The 21,905-nt window shown below is 45.3% G+C and overlaps 2 protein-coding genes and 1 long non-coding RNA gene across 22 annotated transcripts in view; 1 reads left to right on the forward strand and 2 right to left on the reverse strand.

Moving 5' to 3' along the window:
• LOC145657539 (protein diaphanous homolog 1-like) overlaps positions 1 to 5,110 on the forward strand; it is a 23,535-nt gene extending 18,425 nt beyond the window's left edge. For all 3 annotated transcript variants that reach the window (XM_081712917.1, XM_081712918.1, XM_081712919.1), the window contains one exon: positions 2,385 to 5,110. In XM_081712917.1, the coding sequence (XP_081569043.1) occupies positions 2,385 to 2,572 (188 nt within the window). In that variant the 3' untranslated portion in view covers positions 2,573 to 5,110. The remainder of the gene's footprint in view (positions 1 to 2,384) is intronic.
• Positions 5,111 to 11,101: 5,991 nt separating this feature from the next.
• On the reverse strand, positions 11,102 to 13,394 carry LOC145657647 (uncharacterized). The gene is made up of 3 exons (XR_014123525.1): positions 13,140 to 13,394; positions 11,865 to 12,003; positions 11,102 to 11,525 (listed from the first exon to the last, which is right to left on the reverse strand). It is a non-coding gene; the product is annotated as an uncharacterized LOC145657647 (long non-coding RNA).
• Positions 13,395 to 15,004: 1,610 nt separating this feature from the next.
• The window catches only part of LOC113577132 (protocadherin gamma-A11-like), a 119,671-nt gene continuing 112,770 nt past the window's right edge, over positions 15,005 to 21,905 (reverse strand). For all 18 annotated transcript variants that reach the window (XM_081712935.1, XM_035521421.2, XM_035521394.2 and 15 more), the window contains exons 3-4: positions 18,610 to 18,707; positions 15,005 to 17,160 (exon numbers count right to left, since the gene is read on the reverse strand). In XM_081712935.1, the coding sequence (XP_081569061.1) occupies positions 16,883 to 17,160; positions 18,610 to 18,707 (376 nt within the window). In that variant the 3' untranslated portion in view covers positions 15,005 to 16,882. The remainder of the gene's footprint in view (positions 17,161 to 18,609; positions 18,708 to 21,905) is intronic.

Below are 21,905 nucleotides of genomic sequence, written 5' to 3' on the forward strand. Positions count from 1 at the left end.
AGACCTAACAAAGCAGAGTCCAAACCTCAACTCTGCCCCACCAGCAGAGAGAGCAGCTGCCTGACCTCCTCCCACCGTCTGCCTCCAGCTCGTGGTAAAACACATTTAAACTTGCTTACTCACAGTACAAGGAGGTGGCTGTTTTTTCTGCTGCGTCTTGGGGGTGCTGTTTAGCTCAGGGAATCCTGACATTGCCATAACCTGCATTACTGACCTCCTTGCCTCATGTGTACTGTGCGATTTATTATTTTGTGTGGTTTCTTTTAAAATGTTCTCATCATTTCCCCAGTAATTTAATAATAAATATAATAATATAATGAAATAAAATAATTTTAAAGGGTTTGAAATGCATGTTTGTAGATGATCAAAGCAAATAGCAGCCATAATGTCTAAAAATTCAAACAAGGTCTTAAACTCTCTTAGATGGCACAGCCTTCATCCCAGCCTGCCGAGTGGCATTCGAGTGGCACTAGCAGTGCCACTGGGGTTGTCTTTCTCTCTCTTGTTTGAGTTTTCAGTGAAAAGCGTGTGGAGATCCTTACTTCGGCGCTGCTCCGCTGTGGGGGTTTTTTTGTTTGTTTGTTTTTTTGTCGTTTTTTTTAAAGGCAGAGGCGATGCAGTGGTGGAAGAGGGCCACAGCAGTAACACTGTGTAGCGCCACCTGCAGGGCAGGCAAGGCAAGGCCAGGTGACCGGAGTAGCCCTTCTCACAGTGCTTCTCACAGACGCAGAATAACAAAACAGCTTAATACTTTCCCAGATCTGTGAGCAAAGCCAATTTATTAAAATAAAATTGTACTTGATTTAAATAGAAAACTAAAGTTAATTTAAAGAAATAAAATGAAAAATAGAGATAAAAGTTTAATTAAAATGTGATTTAATAGGATATAAAGTGTTTAAAGGGGGAAGAAATGGAAAGATGAAACCGGAGTGCTAATTAAACCTTTCATCGCCCCCTTATCACTCATTAACACTGATACAGGAGTTGACATGGACGTGAGCTGTTACTATGGATACAGGCCACATAGCAGTAGTGTCTAGAGAGCTTTGCTAACAGACTGCAGGGTGAAGGATGTCACATTTAGGAGCCTGCCTTGAAGCACCGTAACAGAGCAACAGAACACAAACTTGGCCGTTGGTGCGGGCCGTGTGTTGCCCCGTGGTGGTGTGGTCAGAGAGCTGAGAGCACTACTCCAGTGCCCTCCTCACGCCGAGGCCCCACACCACTCTCTCGTCCTTTGGGCTCTGCGTTCCTGCTTTCTGCCCTCCTTGCCTTTCTTTTGGTTTTCTTTCTCTTTTTTTGTTCTTTCTATTTTTCGTTGTCTGTTTGTCTTTCCTTTTCCCTTAACTCTCTCATTCATTCTCTCTCTCTCCACTCTTCTTTGAACAGACTCGCTGCTCTGCTTGTCTCAGCTCACGTTGGACACCTGCTCGGTAACACATGCATGTATGCCCGCGCGCGTGTGTACGCATGCCGTATGGGTCTGTTGGTTATGGGTGGTATTTATTTAGTGAACCATGTGCCTTTGTGATGTCTCTGGCAGTTTGGGTGTGTTTCTGACTGTAAGCCAACTAGCCACTGAAGTTCCTCAATGGCTTCATTTGCATGGGTTTGCTTTGTGTGGGTTCTTTGCATGTATGTAAACTAGTAAGTAGCTTAACCTAGCAGAACTGTCCCCTACAGGCAAACCGGGCCCATCAGTTTGAAATCGGTGATTCAAGAAATGCACTGCATTGTTGTATTGCTACAGGTTTGTATGTCTAAGATGAACAGAATGCATTAAAAGAGGATAAAATGTCCCTCGTCTTGCCTGCTGAGGCCAGTGGGATTCTTAAATGAGGTTTTCCAGAACCAAATGTTTAAAAAACAAACATTTAAAAACTTGCCAGCCTGCATTAAGGTAACTGCTGTACAGGTTACTAACATCTCACTGAGTGCGACCAAAGCAGAGAATGAGGGAGAGGGCTAGAATAAAAATAGGAGTAAGAAGCGAGTGAGAGAGAGAGAGAGAGACGGGGCCTGACTGGAGGAAGCATGTGAAGGGTGAGGTGAGGGCAAAGGAGGAAACTTTGTTAGGTGTTACGCTACTTCAGAGGGACAACAGGTGCTGCACCAGCTCAGCGAGAGCTGCGCAGAAGTCTTCCTCCTCCCGCCGTCCTCTCCTGCTGGTGTCCTGCTCCACCATGCTGAGAGGTGCCTCCAACCTACAGTCTCTCCTCTTAGCCTTACAGTACTGACTTGACCTACAGTTGTTGGTGACTGCTGACCTGACCTCATCAGTAACATCAGAGCGATCTAATTGAAGAGGTCGTTCACCTTCTTTCTCTTCCTCTCTCACTTGTTTGCACTTGCTCTATTTCTCTCTCTCTCTCTCTCGCTCTTAGCCAATCGGAGAGGAGCTGGCCACGCGGTGACGAACATTCTAGCCAAAGAGCTGCTGCAAGAGGACACCCCACCCAGTGCCGTGTCCAAGAAGAAGCGCTTGGACACTGAGAGCAGGAAGGCAGAGCCTGTGGAAGACGCGGGGTCATTGGAGGATCTCTTGGATAGTGCCCTATCGCGGTCAAACTAGGACCTACGTTGTTGACCTCACCCTTTCTTGTTGAAGATGTTGGGAGTTTGGGGATACAGTGCTTGGGGTCTACCAATGAGGGCTGGGCTCTCTTTGAACCCCAGAGAAATCCTTCACGCCATTGGCCTCTCTCACAGAGGAGCACTTGAAGCACCCCTCACTCTAACCCCCCCCCCCCCGCCCCCGCCTTTCTCTCACTCACTCTGTTTGAAAGCAATAAGTAACAACCCAAAGATCACAGTAGATTTGTTAAATATTCTCGTCATGCCTGCTGCAATCCAGCACTTAGCCTTAAAAAAAATGTTTTATCAGTCTCTCTCCCCGCGTCTTTGTTGTCTACACTTAGGGTTTGAGGTTTGTTTTTGGTTTCTAGGTTAAGTTGTGCCTACTATGCAGAACAGTTTGTATGCAAAGTGCTGGAAAATGGTTAGGCTTGGTGCCAACTGATTGCTTAAAAAAGTACAATATCAACACGATGTCCAATGGGAGTGTGCCTTAGGTGTGGGTGTGACCAGTTACAGGTGTTCTCTCTGACTGATCAGTTCCTCTTCACTTTGCTCTGTGTGTGTGTGTGTGTGTGTGTGTGTGTGTGTGTGTGTGTGTGTGTGTGTGTGTGTGTGTATTTAGAGAATGAAGGTCTGAGACCTCATCATACGATGAGGTGTTTTTTTTAAATTTAATTTCTTCTTCCTGTGTTGCTATTCTAAGTAGATTTTTCTAGTCCTTTAGAGCGCTCAGTGTTGCTGATCCTATGATTATCTTGTAGTTTCTCGTTAAGGTGTGTGTCTGCACATGTTTACCCACTGTCCTTCCCAATTACCAAACTGCCTCAACTGTCAGAAATGCTGTGTCCAACACTGCTGTCTTGCGTGTTCGTATGCACGCGTGTTTTATTTGTCAGCACGCGCATGCATGTGCACCACAGGGGCGAATACGCGCGCATGCGCCTTTCTGCTCCGCTTCCTGTGCACTCTGGTGCTACTGCAGCAGACACACCCACTCTGCTCGTCTGTCTGTGTCTTACCAGGGTGGCTTTGCCGTGACTCGTACAACGTGAACAAACTGTCTTCTGTATGCGCGTGGAAAGGCAAAGCTGCATTCCATCCCTCCTGTCGAAACGTAACACGACTGCAACTTTCAGAGAAGGGTTTGGCACTGGTCCCTACATCCCTCAGTCGGTCAGGTCTGCTGTGCTCACCTCTCCACTCACGCTGTCTGCTCAGATCACAGTGGATGTTTCAGTTTTCTGCTTCACAGCTCAGCGGAAGGTTGCTTTCCGCTTCGTTGCTTTTGAACACGTCATCGGGAAATAAATACGGATTGTTTATACTGTTGAAATAAAATACTGTTTGAAAATACTGTTTCAAAAATACTGTTTGAAATGCGCATTGTTTCTCCAAACCTGCACACATTTCACATGCGTTTTAAACAAGTTTTTGCCTGTGGACGGTTTTGGACGTTTGGAGTGACTGTATTGAATAAAGTCTACAGCCTGCGTTAAGATTAGCATCGGGATACTTAACAAACAGGATGTGAAGGCCTGTGGGAACACAGCCTTGCAGAGCCCAGAGACGTCTGGGTGTTCTGCAGTAACGTCAGTGTATTAGCTTGGTTGCATCGCCTCTACAGAGAGGAGTGATGAATCTTGTTCTTGGGCGAGTGAGCTTTGTGGTCTTCATCAGTGGGCAGAGCAGGAATCTTAACACCAGCGCTGTGTGATGAGTGTCTAAGGAGTCTTTACATCACCACTGTGGATGTACCCAAGCAGTTGAGCTTGTTTGGAGCACTTTTCACTCATTTGTAGTGTGGCCGTCTTGTGTGCGTGGTGAAAACCCTGACTCTCTCAGGCACCTTGGTTTTCTTAATTTGTCATTACCACAAACAAACCTCTTGTGCAGAACTATCCAGCGAATCAGAAATCGTACTGAAACTTTCCATTCAGAGGTTCAAAAGTGTCTGATAAAGCTTAGAAGTAGGTCATTTTTAATGCTTCTGATACCTGCACCTTTAGCTCTGTTCTCACAAGCGTTGGATCCTGGTTATGGTTTCTTTTTGAAAATGAAAGCTTCTGAGATTCAGGTAGCCCTTTTTTTAACCAAGCTAGATGTTTTCATTTGACTTACCAGATTTTCGGAGCATTCTGGAAGTCAGTGGCCAGTTTAAACTACTGATATCTGCTGGAGTCTGTGTGAAGACCTTGATGAACCTTCACTAAAACTGAATGGTCCTTTTCTAAATTGTTAAACAAGCATATGATATTAACAAATATATGTGCTTTGGGGGACATTCGATCACTGGAGAAGAACACAAAAGGCTTTCTGATTTTGTCTTTACTTTGTTCCCCCTATTTTTAAGGACAGTTTTTCAGTTAAACTTTTTTATTGTTGATTATTTTATTGTAAGAATATTCATTTTCATTTGTGTTAATTCATTGTGTATATTGAATTATATTTAGTGAAATGATTTGCTTCCAAGTCTGTTAACACACAATCTGTTAACACAATCTTTGCCATTAAAATTGTTTTCAGTAGCATGTCATTTTGGGTTGTGTGTTCTGTGTATGAAAGATGAGATGTGGTGCCATGTTTGTGTGGATCGAATGTGCAATCAGAGTTCAGTCTGTTGAGTGTCAACCGCCCCAGTGGTTTCCTACACATTTAATTTTAGGCCCTTACAAGTACAGAACAAAAGTGAGTGTGCGTGTTTGTGTGAATAGTGTCTTTTTGTTTAAAATGCAGTTCCGATTTGGAATTTCCTCCAGCCTAATCCTAGAAGCTCTGCATGATCAATCTTCCACAGCTTTCACACTACATCATGACACGCAATCCCGCTGGCTGCAGTGGCCTTGCTTTTGGACATTAGGTAAAGACAGGACAACAGCTGCTCCTGAGACTCTCGCTTTCTCTCTAGCAGAACCCCATCTAGGTCTCCTCTCTAGGGTCATTTAGGACAGACGGGTACATTCTGTTGCTTCTGTTACCATCACTGCAGCACTAGAGAGGGATGAGTGTTTGGATAACTTGAGGAATGTTGGAATACTATGTTGCCATGTGGCTCATTCCACTAAGAACAAAACAGATTAATTCTCATGCCTTGATGATTGCAGCCACAGCAACATGTGCTAAACATATTTCACTATAACAGCCAGTAGGCTGTGTGAGGTTCTAGGCTAAGCTACTCTACACCTCCCAGGGCATATCACATGACTCCTGTTGACATTTTAGGATGATGGCATCCTTAAGATTCAGTTTCCTCTTTTATTTTTGAGGTTTTCAGGTCTCAAGTATCAAGACAGACAAAGCAATGGTTTTGATCCATTAGACCTTTCCTGTATTTAGAGATGTGTTTCAGGCCTCTATGCAGGCTCAGCTAGGAAGTCAATCACAATTGCTTAGGGACATTAAAAGCAAAACATCTGCCTCCATTCTCAGCAGCAAGTATAAGGGCATCTTGCCTGCCTGTGCCAGTCATGTAGGGGAGAGTGGGGTAAGATGAGCTTTAGTCAACCTATAGCGAAGGGCATATGAGACAGTACGTCTCGTAAGTTTGGGATGTTTGCCAATGTACCTAACTGTTAACAAAATAGGGGGTCCCAAAACCGGTCTATTGGCTGAACTTGCTTGTTAGGCGTAGGTTCGGAGAAATCAATTACTATTGTATTAAACAGATTTTAAAGTGTTATTGCAAACATTTATAATTAAATTACCACCCATTGTAATGATTGTATTGGTGTTCATGAAATAAATATAAACTACTACTATTTTGTCTACAGTTCAGAAACCGGACAATGGTTTTAAATTTTAAATGAAATTTTAAGTTGAATGAAATTTTTGTTCTTTTGAGGAACATCCACAGATCTTGTCCCCATCATAGTTACAATGATGTTTTGACCACAAGATGTGTCTGAAATCTGTATTTCCTGAACCCTGTTCCTTGGAAACCTTGCCTGCCTCCTCTTCCTCCTCACCAGACACCAGCCACGGTTTTTATTGGTTTCTTCTGTCAGGTGTCTTCCAGAAGATTGAAGCTTTGTGATCATTTCCTGAACAGGATGTTTTGGGTCTTCCTTCATCTTTGGGGTGTATTAACGGCTTTGTGTTGGACAAACCTAACTGTCTGTTTTCAGCATTCTTAGGCTCCAAAAGTGGTTTGGAGGATCGTAATGACTGCTGCTTTTTTGCTTTTATCTTGCTAAGGCCTTGAGCTAATGGGCATTACCAAGTGTCTCTCTTTCTCTCTCTCTCTCTCTCTCTGTGTCTCTGTGTGTGTGTGTGTGTGTGTGTGTGTGTGTGTGTGTGTGTGTGTGAGTGAGAGAGATGTAGGAATCAGTCAGGCTTCTCTCTAACTCTTCCAGTGTGTAATTCCAGCATTAATTGCTGGATTTTGTTGGATGCGAGTAATAGAATTTAACTGCTCTGGACTTTTAATTCCTTCGATTCAGCTTTTTTTTTTTTCTCCTCCCCCTTATTCTCTCGTGTGTTTCACTTTCATCTTTCATATTTTTTTCTCTCTTGTGTCTACACTGCAGTGTTTCATCTCTTTCTCATCATTGTTTAATTTTCTCTCACCTGTCGCTCTCTGGTGTGGCTTGGCGGCCGCGTCGGGTCTTGTTGGACTAAATGAGCCATAAGAAGCCAAGATCTGACGAACAAGGGAGAGAGAAATGGAGATATGGTCATGATGAAATGATTAGTGTGGGGACTCAAGAGAAGACAATATCTGCCAAGACTATAGAGGTCTGAGTGAGTTCAAGTCAACCACAGCAGAGCAGCATCTGCACCAGTGTGTATGTCTACACAAACAACCACTTGCAAAATGTTTGTGAATATGAACATAGAAGAAAGTTTGACTGTTTGTCAAATATTTGAACTTGAGTCTTTTGCATATGAAATGATAAATGTTTGTTTCTGACATTTGCTGGCCTCTGTGCATTTGTTTGCCTAAGCAGATTTTGTCTTTGTTTGTAATTATTTTCAGATGACATTTCCACACATTCATGCTTATTAATCCTTCAGTGCTGTTCTCTCCTTTCCACATTTCCTGCTTGTAAGTAATTTATTCTCCCCTGCCTTATTATCCAGATGATTGTGGCAAAAAGCACAAAGTGTTGGCAGATAATTGGCTCAGTCGTGGCCCGGTGACGCAACATCCACATTGGTATAATAATGAGCTCTGTACAGGCAAGTGACCAATCAGAGACCAGGGGTCCGATTCCCAGGCCAGCTGATTGGCTGGCTTGGTGTCTCTGTGGTCTCCAGGTAGCCGGGTGAATGTTGGAGAATATTTTACCCTCTCTGAGGGGTGGGGTCACAAGAGTGAGAGAAGAGGCACAACTAATACCCTTGCCCATGACTGACGTGCTTTTTCTCTGGCGCTCACTCTCGCGTTGGAAAATTCACATTCTTCTTGCTCTGTGTTTCATGGAGGTTTTTTTCTAGCAGTGCTGGCACTGCACCATTTGTCTTGCTTTCCAAGTCTAATCTGTCCAGGCCTGGACTCCCCCCTTTCTAAATACCTCCCTTTCATTCTCTCCTTTCTTCTTAATTAGCAAAGTCTGAAAATAAAGCGCTCTGCACTTTTTTTTTCTTTCTTTTCCCAGCTTGAGCCCACCTTTGCCCTGGGGTTTCTTCTTCATGACAGTTAGCTGAGGCTGACTCAGGAGAAACTGTTCAACCCCAGAGAAAGAGCTGGAAAACAGAAGAAATGGCACTGGAGGGTGTGTGTTAGAAATGGACATGAGACTTCCTTGGATTAAGAAGGAAATGCCTTTTTTCCTATTAAAATAACAATAATCCTAACTGTTGTTATAATCAATATTAAATCCACACCCCTGGGTTTTCTTTTGGTGTAACACTGAGAAACCTCCTACTGTCGTGGGATTATGTTGACCTATACTAGCGTAGCTGCCACTTGATGAATCCTACCTTGATGAAATGAATAGCATTCCACTCCCCACGCGTCTGCTTGGTGGTTTGTAGTCTGGGAGGCCAAGACATGTTGTGTAGGAAGATGCAGTAACCACATGTTCTGCTAAAGGTTTCAGGATGGAGGAGGGCCATCAGACCCAGTTAACAGAGTTATCCTGGCTTGGCTAGCTCGTGAAGTTACGCTAAGATTTGCTAGCTTGTGGAGTTAAACCTGGCTTGGCTAGCTCGCCGAGTTGAGCCTGGCTTGGCTAGCTTGCGGAGTTTGGGCTGCAGATGACAGTGGCGATGTTTGGGACCAGCGCTGTGTTATCATCACTGTCATGTCTGTAAAGGTGTGTGTGTGTGTGTGTCGGGATTTTTTGCTGCATGTGCATTCCAGGTCCAGTGTCAGGTTTTTCCTTCCATTTCCAGTTTCAACTCCACTCCGTTCCTCACCAGATGTTGCGCATGTTGTATATACCATAAATATTGTTTGGTGTTGGATACTATTCCCATGTATCTTTCTTTTTCTTAGGTTATTTAGTGTATTTTCTTTTGTTAGTGTGGGTTTTGTTTGTTGTTTTGGCCAGGGTCATTCCTGAAGCAAATAACATGTTTGTTTGTTTGTAAATAATTACCACTTTATTATACACTGGTTTCAGGTTTCTTTTTTTCTTTAACGGTTCCATTATCGACATATACAGATTAGTGTTACAATGGTGAGGATATATGCGCATATGCCTGTGTTTCAAATAGAGAATTAGAGTTTTGGTATATGAGCTTGAGCGTGATTGGCTGCTGGTGGTAGGGTGTGTGCGCGCGCGTGCGTATTAAGTTGTAGGTTTTTTTCTTGCTTCCCTCTCGTGTGAGAGGGACAGTATGCCCTCTGAATGTTAACTAGTATGGCTTACCCCCTCAAGCCTGGTACAGTGAGCACTCTCCCACACACACCCCCGGCAGAAGAACGGTGGCACACACGCTGAATTAAATTTCAGTGTGAAGATGAATATGAAGGCTACCACTGTGGTGGAGTGTGTGTGAGCCTCCAGCTGTATCTGAATCTGATCTGTCACACACACACGAATCAGTCATCGGACCTCTAAGACCATGTACACTACCTCTCAAAAAGTGTGTGTGTGTGTGTGTGTGTCAGAGATTGGTCTATTTTAGTCAGTAGTGGTTTGTCCTGAATTAGCCAAGTCCTGAGAAAGTGTGGATGACGAGGATTGTGGGTAATAAATGGGAGAAAGTGTGACTGAGGGTGTTTGAGGCTGTTTGTTAATGACTAACCAGCTGCCACCTCGCCCTCACGGATTGGCAGGTTTTTGTAGTTACTCAGTGGCAAAGTGATGCGATAACTACCACAACCTCTCTTTGCTCCAGGCATGCAGAAGAAGCCCTTTCTAAATAAGGCTGTTGTCCATCGTGTCCCGAGTCACTTCCGCAGATGGAGTAGCGCGGACGTGGGAGCAGGGCCGATGAGTAGATGTCTCCTTGCCTTTCTGCTAGATTAGGTCGCATGTTTCTTGGCTTCCTAGGGAGCTGTTGTGTATCGGGACACCTTGTATTCGCACGCTGACAGCGATTATTGTACGTCCAGCCAGTGCTTTATGCTCATTAGTAATTCACACCAGAGCCCCCTGCACCACTCGAGAGCGCTTATTGGCGGCAATGATGTCACCTTGGGTTTGTCTCCGAGGCTCATATGACTGACATCGGCCCCCTTTCTCCCAACTCCCTCTTTGATCACCATTTGTGCCTCATCTGTCACCACTGTGTCTCATCTGCCCTGATCTCGCTTCTCTGGCTTCCTCTGAGCCTCCCTGCTCTGTCTGCTCGCCACGTGGGCTCAGGGTTTGAACGGCCGGATCCGCCCTACAACAGTGGAGTAGCACAGGGAGAGTGTGCTGGCATGGTCTCAAATGCCTCACTGTGTGTGTGTGTGTGTGTGTGTGTAAAGGTGCTTACAGCTCTTTAGCAAGGTTGAATAATGCTATGAATAAGACACAGAGTTTAACTTTTTTCCTCCTCTCTCCTTGTCTTAGTCCTGACTAGCGTTGGCCTGCTTTTTTCATGCCCTCCTTCCCAGGACTTCCATCCTCTTCTCTCTCTGCTGTGGACTCTGTGCTTAGGCGTTCACAGGAAGTGGGGGGAAAAATGTTTTGAAAGCTTTCCATATGTCCTTTTGTGTTTTCTTGATGATTGAGACAGACATGCGCTGTCTTAAGGTAACGTGACGAGCCCATTCCAGCGCTCCGGAAAGTGTGAACGTGTGTGAGGGGAAAGAGGAGGAGTTGAGTGTTGCTGTAGAAACGGAGAGGGGTGAGATTCACTGAGAACAAGATGAAAGTGAATGTTCCGTCAGGATGAAAAGAGCCACGCCCTTCCGTCTGACAACTGAGACAGACGGCGGGGCAGAGGTGTGGTTGCCATGTGGGTAAGACGGAGGTCGTGGGAGCTGGGAAGGTGTTGCCGTGCCAACATGGGTCCTGGCTGTAGTTTACCGCCAATACATCGTACATTAGGAATTACTGCAGCCATTGCAGTGACAGTGTTTTCACTGTGGATAGATACACTGTTCAGTTTATACTCACCATCATCTCCATGACAACATATACAAATGCCTTTTGTAGAGGAGATAAATGGTCAAAACAAATGTTTAATATTACATTTGCATTATAAAGTTGATTTCAGTACAAACTCGCAGGACCTTAGGATGTTTACAGTGAAATGGATTTTATAACAGTGTGCTTTTGGAAGAGTGTGTGCGGCATGCTTTGCAAGCTTGTAATGGATCTGTGATGAATACAGATTAATGTTTGCTCATTGTGCTTTCGCCATTCTTTGTGTAACAGCTCCGTTGTTATGGCCGTCATGGCTTCCTCCATCATCTTTCGTTTGAGTCATGACTCCTCACTGTAGCATTCTGTCTCATGTCCATGTCCTGACTGAGAAGACCTTACTACGTGTTTACAGGATGTCCGTCACCTAAAGAGAATATGGATTTCCTATCTTTTCATCATTGCTGTTCCAGGGATATCACCAGGCTACACCAAAAAAAAAAAAAAATTTAATTGATAAATAATAATAAAAATGAATATTGATAATACAATTGAGGATGGAGCTTCATGTGGCTGTCTGTCTGTGTAATCATAGTCATCCATCTACAAATTACATTCATTATTATTTATTAAAATGAACTAGTGTACATTAAAATGTAACCTTCAGACATCTGATTATACTGATGTACTGATCCACTTTAACCCTGAATTGTTTCACAAGGTCACATCGCCATTTCACTAAATGTCAGTTGCAAATATCTTCATAACTACAGAACATAAAATGATGTGAAATATCTCCGTCCTGCCTGGGGCCTCATTACCCACCATAAAACCTGTGTAAGGTCACAGTAATGGGACTGAACATGAACTTTGCCCTCTGGAGATGCAGATGTGAAGGTTCTTCTAGTGGTTATAGATTAGACGCTTCAGATGAAAATGTTAGGCCTCTCAGGTTCTTCAGTTTCTGCTTTTAACAGGAGACATGAGGAAGACCCTTAGACACCCCCTGGAGATTTCAGTGCTAACCACATATTTCCCCCCAGAGCGACATGTGGCGGCCATACTGCATGTTGTTTCCAGATGAAGCCGACTGGTAAAGAGAATATTTTCTTTAATGTTCAAATATCCTATTCTACATTTTGGAAAAAAACAAAATGTGGTTTTGTTTGTTTTTTTAAAACATTTAAAAATTCAGAGGGAATGCTGAAAAAAATAAAATTCCTTCATGTCACAGATAGCCACACACTGCCATTTCAGTGTTCTAGGGGTCCTTCTCTCCTCTGTTGGTGTTCTAATTGTAATACCCAGTATGAGTACCACATGAACAGAACAAAACAAAAAAAAAATAATGAAGAGAATGACTGGAAGGATTTTCTGGGACGTCCAGCACACACGTCAGTTCATCTAAAAACGGCGTTCTGGAGCCAGCAGATGAGCATGGTTGGGGAGGGGCCTGAGGATGGGGTGGGGCTTGAGGTTGGGAGGAGCCACAGAGCTGTCACCTGCTACCACATGAAGTTCCACACCATGGTCTGTGTATGCCCTCACCATACCAGACAGACCAACAAAGGGGTTGTAGAGCCCAGGCTGGGTACCATTCATTTAACCACGTAACAGTTCAGGAAAATGTTGTGCTTAGGGTCAGTCCTGTAGGTTAAACTGAAAAATCACAGATTCACATGGTTTTGACGTTATTTACACAATTCAAAGCACCAAAGGTAATTCAACGCTTCCAACAATGACGGTTAACCTGCGTTCTTAAATGCTATTCTGCCGGGTTGTGTGCAGAAAGAAAACATGTTTTGAGGTTTGACTCTGTTGTTTTGAGAATGTGAAGACACCCCACCAAGGGAGTGGAGCCAACATCTCAGAACATCCCTGGCAATTGCCACAGAAGCTGAACAACACCTGTCGCCATGACGATAATGGGTGGACACAATTCTTTCTCAGTGTAGCATATCTAACGTGCTTCAGATTCACCCTCGGTTTCCCCTCACACTCAGTGGGCCCACTCACAGCTCAGTGAACTGAACATTGTACTCTGATGCTAATACGCCTGATCTTAATGCTGGAAACATGCTGTTTGTGTTAGATACTAACCGTATGTGTTGATATATAGGTCTTCTTTTCTCCTGGCCGGTTGCCGTTGGTCCTCTACAGGGAGGGACGTCGGTTGGTTGCGCCACAGTAGCCTGTTATACCCTGAAGAAGGGAGATTTCGCTCTGCTTTTACACTGAAGGTTTGAAGGAGGTTTTGTTTTGCTCTCACCAGTCCGTGCTTTTCATTAGCTTTGTTTTGTGGTCGTCCTGTTTTGTGGAAAATAGCAATTCTTTTAATGTCCCTTCCTTTTTCAATCTGTTTTCAAGATCCAACCCCCCCCCCCCCCCCCCCTGCTCCCAAAGAAGAGAGACCGTGGTTCTGCAAGCACTTACACTGTGGGTGGGTGTGTATGGGGGGGTTATATGGATTAACATCTTTTTCTTCTCATCTCAACAAAGGGCTATTTATCACTCTATGCCAAAGGGAGAGAGAAGAGACATAGCCTCTTTTTTTTCCTCTGAGGGTCTAGGGGTAGTTTGTCCTGATGCTACGTCACTAAGCTGGTCAGTTTTAACAACATATAGCATTTTCATGTTTACATTTACATTTATGGCATTTACCTGACTCTTTTCTCCAAAGCGACTTACAATATGACTGAGTACAACTGGAGCAACTGAGGGTTAAGGGTCTTGCTCAGGGACCCAACAGTGGCAGCGATGGAGCTTGAACCAGCAACCTTCCAATTACAAGCCAATTGCCTTAACCACTGCCATGCTGACCTTTCTTCTTGTTTCTGGCCAGGTAGCAGAGAGTACAGATTCACTCGTATCACTCCAGCGTCTGTGTGCGTCATATCAACGCCATTCCCAAAGGCTGGTGAGAATCCTTGTCTGTATTCTTGTCTCACAGCTGACAAAATGTGCCAAGATTTTGGCAGAGGAAGCCGGGGTAGAGCCTTTCATAGAGAGAAAGAGAGCAAGTGTGAGAGAGTGCGAATGAGAATGAATCAAAATCGCAAAGTAAAAACAGGCATGAAAGAGAAGCCTGTTAGCTAGCCCAGCTTTTCCCTCCCTCCATTAGAGCCCAGCCTCTGCGTTTGAGTTTAGTTAGCTTTGCATGCTGTGGGCCTGCGAGTGCGTGAAGCTCACTGTGCTCCTGTGCGTGGGCAGCACCTGCTGGCTGTGAGACTACCACGTGTTGTTGCATTTACACTCTACGTCAGAGGGATTTACCTAAGGATTCACTTAACAGCTTAGTTTAAATCCTTCAAGTAGAAATGGCATTTCGTAAGCATCTTTAGTATTCCACAAATACCTATACTAATCAACTTATAATCATTCATATACAAAACATGCCACATTTGGTGCAGTATTGAAGGGAGTATTGATCTCAGACTATAAAGTATTAAACAAATAAACACTGTGTTGTTAGTCATGTTAATGTAATGTAATGTGTCTTTATTCCGTCTTCTAGCCGAGCCTTTCTCTCTTTGAGGTAGTTTGGGTTAAGTTCGTTACAGAGGGTAGCATTCTGCACCATTTGAAAGTCTGCTACCTCTCCGTGTCCAAACAGATGTTTAAAACATTGCACCTTTTTCATGGTGTCCATTAAACCCAAGTGGAGAAGCTGTTAAACATTCTGAGCGTTCAGAAAAGGGACAAAATGTTCCTGTTTCTGCTGCTTTGGCTGGATGCTACTTCTCAGCTGAGAGAAAGCACCTGCACAGGTGCAACCTCCTTTAGCAGAATAAAAATACTCCCAGTCCAGCCATCACAAATGGAAAGACTGCACCTACTTAAGTATTAAACCATAGCTTTGGTCTCACACCCCTTTTTACACATGCAAATGATCCAGATTTCTTATGTTATGGTATTAGCTATGGAAATAACATCAGAATATCACTGTCAGAAATGGCTATGAAGGATTAATGGTTTCAGAACATTTTATTTGAAATGTCAGTGTTCAAGAGAAAATAAAACAGCAATATAAATATTAGCATATAAAATAAAGAGCAATGCTGAGGAGCTGGCGGTTATAAGATGGTCCAGCAGGGTACAGAAAGCATTACAGCATGGCAGACACACGGAATATTCATATCTGAGTCTTCATTCAGACATTAAGAAGCAGTTTGCACATATGCACAACAGGAATCACAAAAATAAGGGTGAGGCTTTTTAAGAGGGTTAGGAGGTTCTTTTTATCTTGTTTACACATGTGCCCCTTGAAGGGCGATCAGGATGAGAAGGGGGATGAATGCAGAAATGTTTGTGTAAACAGCAAGTCTCTAGTCTACGTGTCACTTTAAGTCCTTAAAAGTTAATCTGTTTATTTACAGTCGTATTAGTTGACCTTCATATACTAAATTACTACTTTTGCAACACATTTTCCAGAACATTAAAGCATTTATTTTTATTTGTTTTTCTTGTTTTACTAAAAAATAAAAGTGATGCAACACATTCCAGTAGGAAGCCCGTGGTCGAGGCTTAGAATATCAGAAAAGGTTGTTCTTGTTGGATGCGCTATGTGCACTGAATATCCTCTGTATAGTGTTATTTTCTATTTACAAGTTACCATTTCTTCATCACTGAGTGGAAGGGTTCTCAGACTACACAACGACTGGAGGGCCCAGGAATGGCCTGGTCATGAACCCTCTGTTCTCACGTGTTCTCACGTGTTCTCACGTGTCCTCAGTGCTAGAACTGTTTTACCATTATCTTCAGCATATATTCACGGGTTTAGTCAAAACAAAACAAAAAAAAAGCTTGGAAATACTTCTGAACTCAAGCAGAAAAAGACGAGAAGTGTTCGAGTGTTCACGAAAGATAAATCTCTTCTGGAGTGGGAGGCAGTTGGTAATAATACACTCTGGCTGTTAAAGTACACACACTTATTTTGGCTCTGTGAAACACCCAAAGGCAAGAAAACAGTTAAAGATGGAGAAACTGCATTTCAAAAGGACTGAAGTTAAACTTTTTCATTCTAACATCTAATTGAACTTTTCTGGGTGAACTTTTCTGTCAAGCAATGCATAGTTCAGCTTCCCTTTATAGGATGTTATAATGTGGCTTCATGCAAAAACAATTACCTGTGTTATTACAGTAAAGATTCTCAAAGGTTGAAACCTCACAGGTTAACATTTTGAGGAATTCCAACCATGGTAGCATAAGCACAGCATTGCCAGGGAAACAAACAAACAAAACATTTAAAGAATTCCAAACATAAAATGTATATACAAAAATCACCTTTTGGGTGAAGCCAGGAAATGCAGCATGGGATATGGGATTATTCATCACATTTATTGATCACTATGTTGATTTCTTTTGTCATATTGATAGTTATTAAATCATCTACACAGGTCAACCCTTCTCCCTTTGAGTGAAGCAGAGCAGAATGAACAATACGAATCATGTGAAGAGTTATGTCCCCTCACTGCTAGATATATGAGAGAGAACTGTCCTTCAAAATATTATGTACGTTTCCAAAAAAACAACAACAAAAAAAAATTAATTTAAAACAGCTTGAGTTCATTCTCCCATCCTTAGGAAACATTCACCTCGATGGGAAGTCAGAAGGAACCTAATTACATGGAAACGGACGATGGGACTGAATGAGACGGAGTCACCTGCGTGCCCACCACAACCAGACACTCGAAGGGGGGGGGAACGGGGGAACCCTTCAGACAGAGAAAACAGTGACACATTTATTCGTTTTTTGTTTACTCTCCCACCCCCACATCCGTGCTCTTCTGCCCCTCTGTGCCTACCCCCAAACCCCCCCCCCCGATATCTCCTCCCTTCTCTTGCTACTTCTTCTCCTTCTTGGCGGACTTCTTCTTGCAGGCAGGCGTCTGGGAGGCCTTGGGGGGCTCGGCCTGGGCGTCGCATGCCTGTGGCGGGGGCAGCACCTGCTGCGGGGGGAGGGGCTGCGTCGGCTGCCCGCCGGCCGTCAGCGTGGCCGTGCTGCCCGGGATGTAGACGTTCTGCCGATAATCGGGCACATGCTGCAGGGTGAACTGCGGCCCGTAGCGCGCGCTCAGTCCCATGGTGCCCGGGCCCAGCGTGTTGGTGGCCTCGCTCACCTCTGCATGGGGGAAGAAGGAAGGGCCAATGAGAGGAGTGGAGGGGAGTGGCTTAAGAGGGGTGAGGGGTGTAGCAGAGGGGTGTGTGCAAAGGTGCACCGTGCTGTAAATACAAGCTTTGTAAAACCCATAGGAGGACATTAGACACTTGATGGCTAGTCCGTGGTGATGTGTGTGTGTGTGTGTGTGTGTGTGTGTGTGTGTGCGTGCACGCGCGTGCCTGGCTCCTCCTCCTCTTCCCCTGCTGTGCAGAGCCAAACACTCAGTGCGGTTACTCTCACATGGTGCGCACACACAGGTTCACTGATGCAAGTGACGGCCCAGCTAAGATAAACGCTGCCAAACAATGCCACAAACAGCTATCCAGGCCTTCTGACACAGTCGGGAAGCGGGACTGGTCTGGACGTGTGCACGGCGGTCGCCAACACCCTAACGAGCCTCGCGGCGACCCGTACAGTCCTGCTCTCCTCGTCTGTCCCACGTGTCCCATCCGTGACACAGTCCAATTCATGTGCTCATGGAAAGTTGCGAGAGCGAGCAGGCTGTGCTGGGGGACAGGACTGTGTCGGTAGCGGAAATAACGATGAGGTTCAGTCAGTATGACTCACATTACTGGGCACTGCTAATCTAGGCTCTAAACACAATGTTTTTTTTTTTAAATAAAGTGTTTTGGTCTACGCTGCATCACGAGTACGTGCCGCTATGTTCTGTGTCCATGGTAGGTGTGTGTGTGTGTGTGTGAATGCATGTCTTTGGGTTTTTAAGCCTGCTCACTCAGGCAGGGAACTGGGGGCGGGGGGAAAGAAGGGGTGTAACTTTCTGATTAGGACGGAAATGCTCTGCTACACTGAGCACCCGGGGGTGGGGGGGACCTTCGTGTTTATTGCTATGGCCAGTCATAGATCTGCTGATAATAAAGTGTAGGGTAGAAACACTACCTGTGTGGCCTGTTACAGTAAGAAACATTCAAACACTGAACGGTTGTGCTTTAAATAAAACTTTAACTGAGGATTTAAGAACCCTCTGTTGTGGTTTTTTTGCAGCATAACTTCCGTTTTGTTTTTAACATTCGTTTACGTGTCATTTTGGCACTAAAACAAAAAGACAGTTAACGCGTCTGAATCTGTATTTGCACAATGTGTGACGTGTAAGTCAAAGACCTCGATAGGAACAGGGCAACAGAGCAGACTGTACCGCGGCAGGGGTGTGTGAGAGAAATAGAGATGTAAGGCTCATTATATGCAGACACCTTAGGGGAGAACATGTGCACGGTGTGGAGACGAGAGAGGATGAGGGTTACTGAACCCTGAACAGGGCAGGTGGGGAGATGCAGAGCGAGGACGGCTGGGTTAGTGTGTGCTACACGCTGCGATGCTACACACGAGGAAAGGAGCGGGGCAGAGAGGCGATGCGGGAAAAGTGTGCGAGAAGGACACGGCCGTAGGTCTCACCGTTGGCGGCGGCCATCAGGGCCTGAAGCTGCTCCGCTTCAGTTGGGGGGTTGGGCCAGGGTCCAGTTCCCATGGCAACCTCTGGGGTGGCAGCAGCTCTGCAGTAGAGAGGAAGAGGAGTCGTTAACCCAATAGCCATGTTGTTTTCCTGTTTCTCCGCAGCAGGGTGCAGGCTGGGTCCACTGGTTGACCTGCTTTTCTCGCTCTCTCTCTCATAATCTTATAATTTTTCAACGCATCACTGGTTCTGTCAAGGTTGGTAATTGCTGCTGCTGTTTTCTCCTGACAAGTACAAAGATGTATGCGTGCACTCACATGCGCGCACACACACACACACACAGACATTTAACATTGTTCACCCTGCATGTTGTCCTGAACAGCACTAGGCTGTAAAATGAAAAGTTAATGAGACAAGAAACAGAAAGGTAACAGCTGCCTTAAAGTAAAAACATCACACACACATTCATTCTCTCTCTCACTCACACACACACACTCCCTCTCTCGCACACAATCACTGAGCACTTCCATCTGTTCTGAGTTGAGCTTCAAAGGCTTGTTTTTAAACTCACCAATTTGCATCTACAGAGAACAAAAGCAAAAGTAGCACAGATGTGTAACACACACACACAGCTTTAGATGTATGCACAGTCTTCATTAATGTTGGTCTTCCTAGTTACCGACAGAAAACACCCTTCAGCCAGAGAATGTACCGTCTTCCCCTAACCCAGAACCACACAGCACTAAACAAGACTCATGTTGCCCTGCAGTTCCTGAAGAACCCAGATGGATTTAAGGCTAATACATTAGAGGTACATTAGAGCTTACAATGGGTCAGACGATAGTTTTTCCCAACCTGTATTAATTGCATAGACAAAAGATGATAAAGTTTATTTCAGTGAATGCAGCAGTTTGCTGACATTAATCATTAAACGTATGTGTGTGACATCTGTGACACTCTGCGACCACCTCTCCTCGTCTGTCTCTTCCTCACATCTCAACAGCGCGGGACTCTCTGTCTACCTGAGGAGAATCCTAACGGAGCATCAACACATCTGCCCTCTGCAGCCAACTGGCACAGCTCTAGCAGGACCTTTCACTCTCTAATTCTAATCAGATGTTCCTCCCTCTAGCTGTGGAGATCATGGCCAACATGATGCCTGAGGGGGAAGGGTCAGAGAATAGAATTAGACGTAGGGCCCCTGGACTGAGGGCAAAGGGTATGGACCCTGGCCTAGGTTCTCCTGGACTGCCTGAAGCAAGCCCATGGGCCTATCATTAGCCTTGCTGAGGTCAAAGGTCAGTGCCCTGAATGTGAGTGGCGTGGTTCCTACGTGGTGTCTGTACCAACATGGCGTCCGCCTGTAACAGGGTCTCATGTATAGCCCTCCAGAAACGAAAAGGAAGGTAGTGTTGACATTCCTTCAGATGCTTGTCCCAGTCAGGCACTTGTGCTAGTCTGACGCTAAGAAGGCACTAAGGGGGTTCAGCATTCTCTCCGGCTGGGCGCTGAAGGGGTTAAGGGGATGCCGGGGTCATGTGGGGTCTCACTTCCTGCTTTATACAAGCTCGAAGGCCGTTAAGCAAACCCACAGCAACACTTTGCTCTCCGCAGGAACCAGGAGACGGTCAGGAACGCTGGCGGAGGACACCTCCACGCGCTAAATGCGGAAGAGGATGAGGGACGGGGCAGGGCTGCGGAAAATCTGAGCTGGAGAGAAAGGGGAGTGGGGAAAAAAAAGAAACGCAAACACAAGGTTTTGATCGGAGAGGAGAGCGCAGAGAGGGAGCTGCTGCCAGAATCTGGAAACAGGCTGAAGACCCAGAGCCAAAATGGAGGAACACAGGACCACAGGGGACTGAGCCAGCAGCGCTGATGAGATCCAGAGCCCTGTCAGGGACCGGGGGCTGTGTTAACCAGGACAATAGCTGCTTCCAGATCAGTATGACCGCTTTAGAAATACAGCTTAACACTAGGACATTTGATCCGAGTTCAGTTTGGCAAAGTATTCCAGTAACGAGCATAAACAGCAAGATATATGATCCCAGTTTACCCATGTACAGCTTTGGGGATTGTATCGTGGTCGTTAAGCCACCATGCACCGGTGCCTCTGAAGATCGGATGCCTTGTTTGTCCCTAATTAGCTGCCTCCACTGAGCAGAGATAGCATTTCCTCTGGGCAGAATTATAACAGCCAGTGGCTATGTAATCACTTCCTGTGGTCAAGACTGCAGGCTGTCGGTCAGAGCCATGAAAAGCGCAGACAGACAATCGCCCACACACACACACATACACACACACACACACACACACACACAGACAGAGTAGAAAGCTGCGGCTTTTACGTCTACACCGTCTTAAACTTGAAACAAATCCATGAAACAAAAACACCAAACCCTAGAAAATAAACAGTAGAAAAAAAAATTCTCTTAAAAAAAACACAAAAAAACCAAAACAAACATCATTGTCCCTAGGACCCTCCAAATCAGACGCATCTAAAATTTCATAGTAAGCACTGCCCCGCCCACTTAGACTGCTATTCTGGGACACACCGCACATGCTATGAGCCAACCCACGGCTGCATGAGCCAAGCTAATAAGGCACAATGCCATGAGCAATAGAGAACATTCAAATCTGTGCAACAACTTCAGCCAGGGAGAGCGAGGAGACCAGGGAGAGACAGGAGTGTAGGAGAGGAGCTTTGACCAGAAGTTCCTACTCTGTACGCCAACTGCCATGTTCCTGAACCAACCCCACACCCACCACCCCCCCACCCCGCGCCGAATCTAAATTAGCTTCCATTCTTTATCCTTCACACAGCTGCGGAAAACATTACGAACGCGCCGAATTTCCATCTCGGCCTTCGGTAACGGGACAGCGGGCGTTCAGAGTGCCTCCACTGTTGGACGTGTGGGCTTGATGTCTGGATCTAAGCAAGAAACACCCCTTCCAAATGGTGTTTCTCAAACAAGGAGCTCTCCGACAGGAACACGTTGTGAAACGCGTGTTGTGAAAGCTGGTCCAGAGTGAGCACAGGGGCCAAGCTGGCAGGCCAGAGGGCACGGGCGCCTAGCAAAGACCCGCTCCTCCTCGTAACCTACAGCTGAGTGGAGAAGGCAGCTGGACGTGGTGGGCGTGGTGCCAGTCTGCTACAGCTGGGTGAAGGAACACAGGAATGAATGTGGCTGGAGCTTCCAACCCTCTTTTTTGCCCCCTTTCATCCCCCCCACCCCCTTTCTCATGGTCTGGCTCTCATCTTTTGTTTATTTTCCAGTTTTCTTGCCTGCAGTCTCTCTCT

This window comes from Electrophorus electricus, chromosome 4 (assembly GCF_041902795.1).
Source record: "Electrophorus electricus isolate QZ-2024a chromosome 4, ASM4190279v1, whole genome shotgun sequence".
In the NCBI taxonomy this organism is placed as follows: domain Eukaryota; kingdom Metazoa; phylum Chordata; class Actinopteri; order Gymnotiformes; family Gymnotidae; genus Electrophorus; species Electrophorus electricus.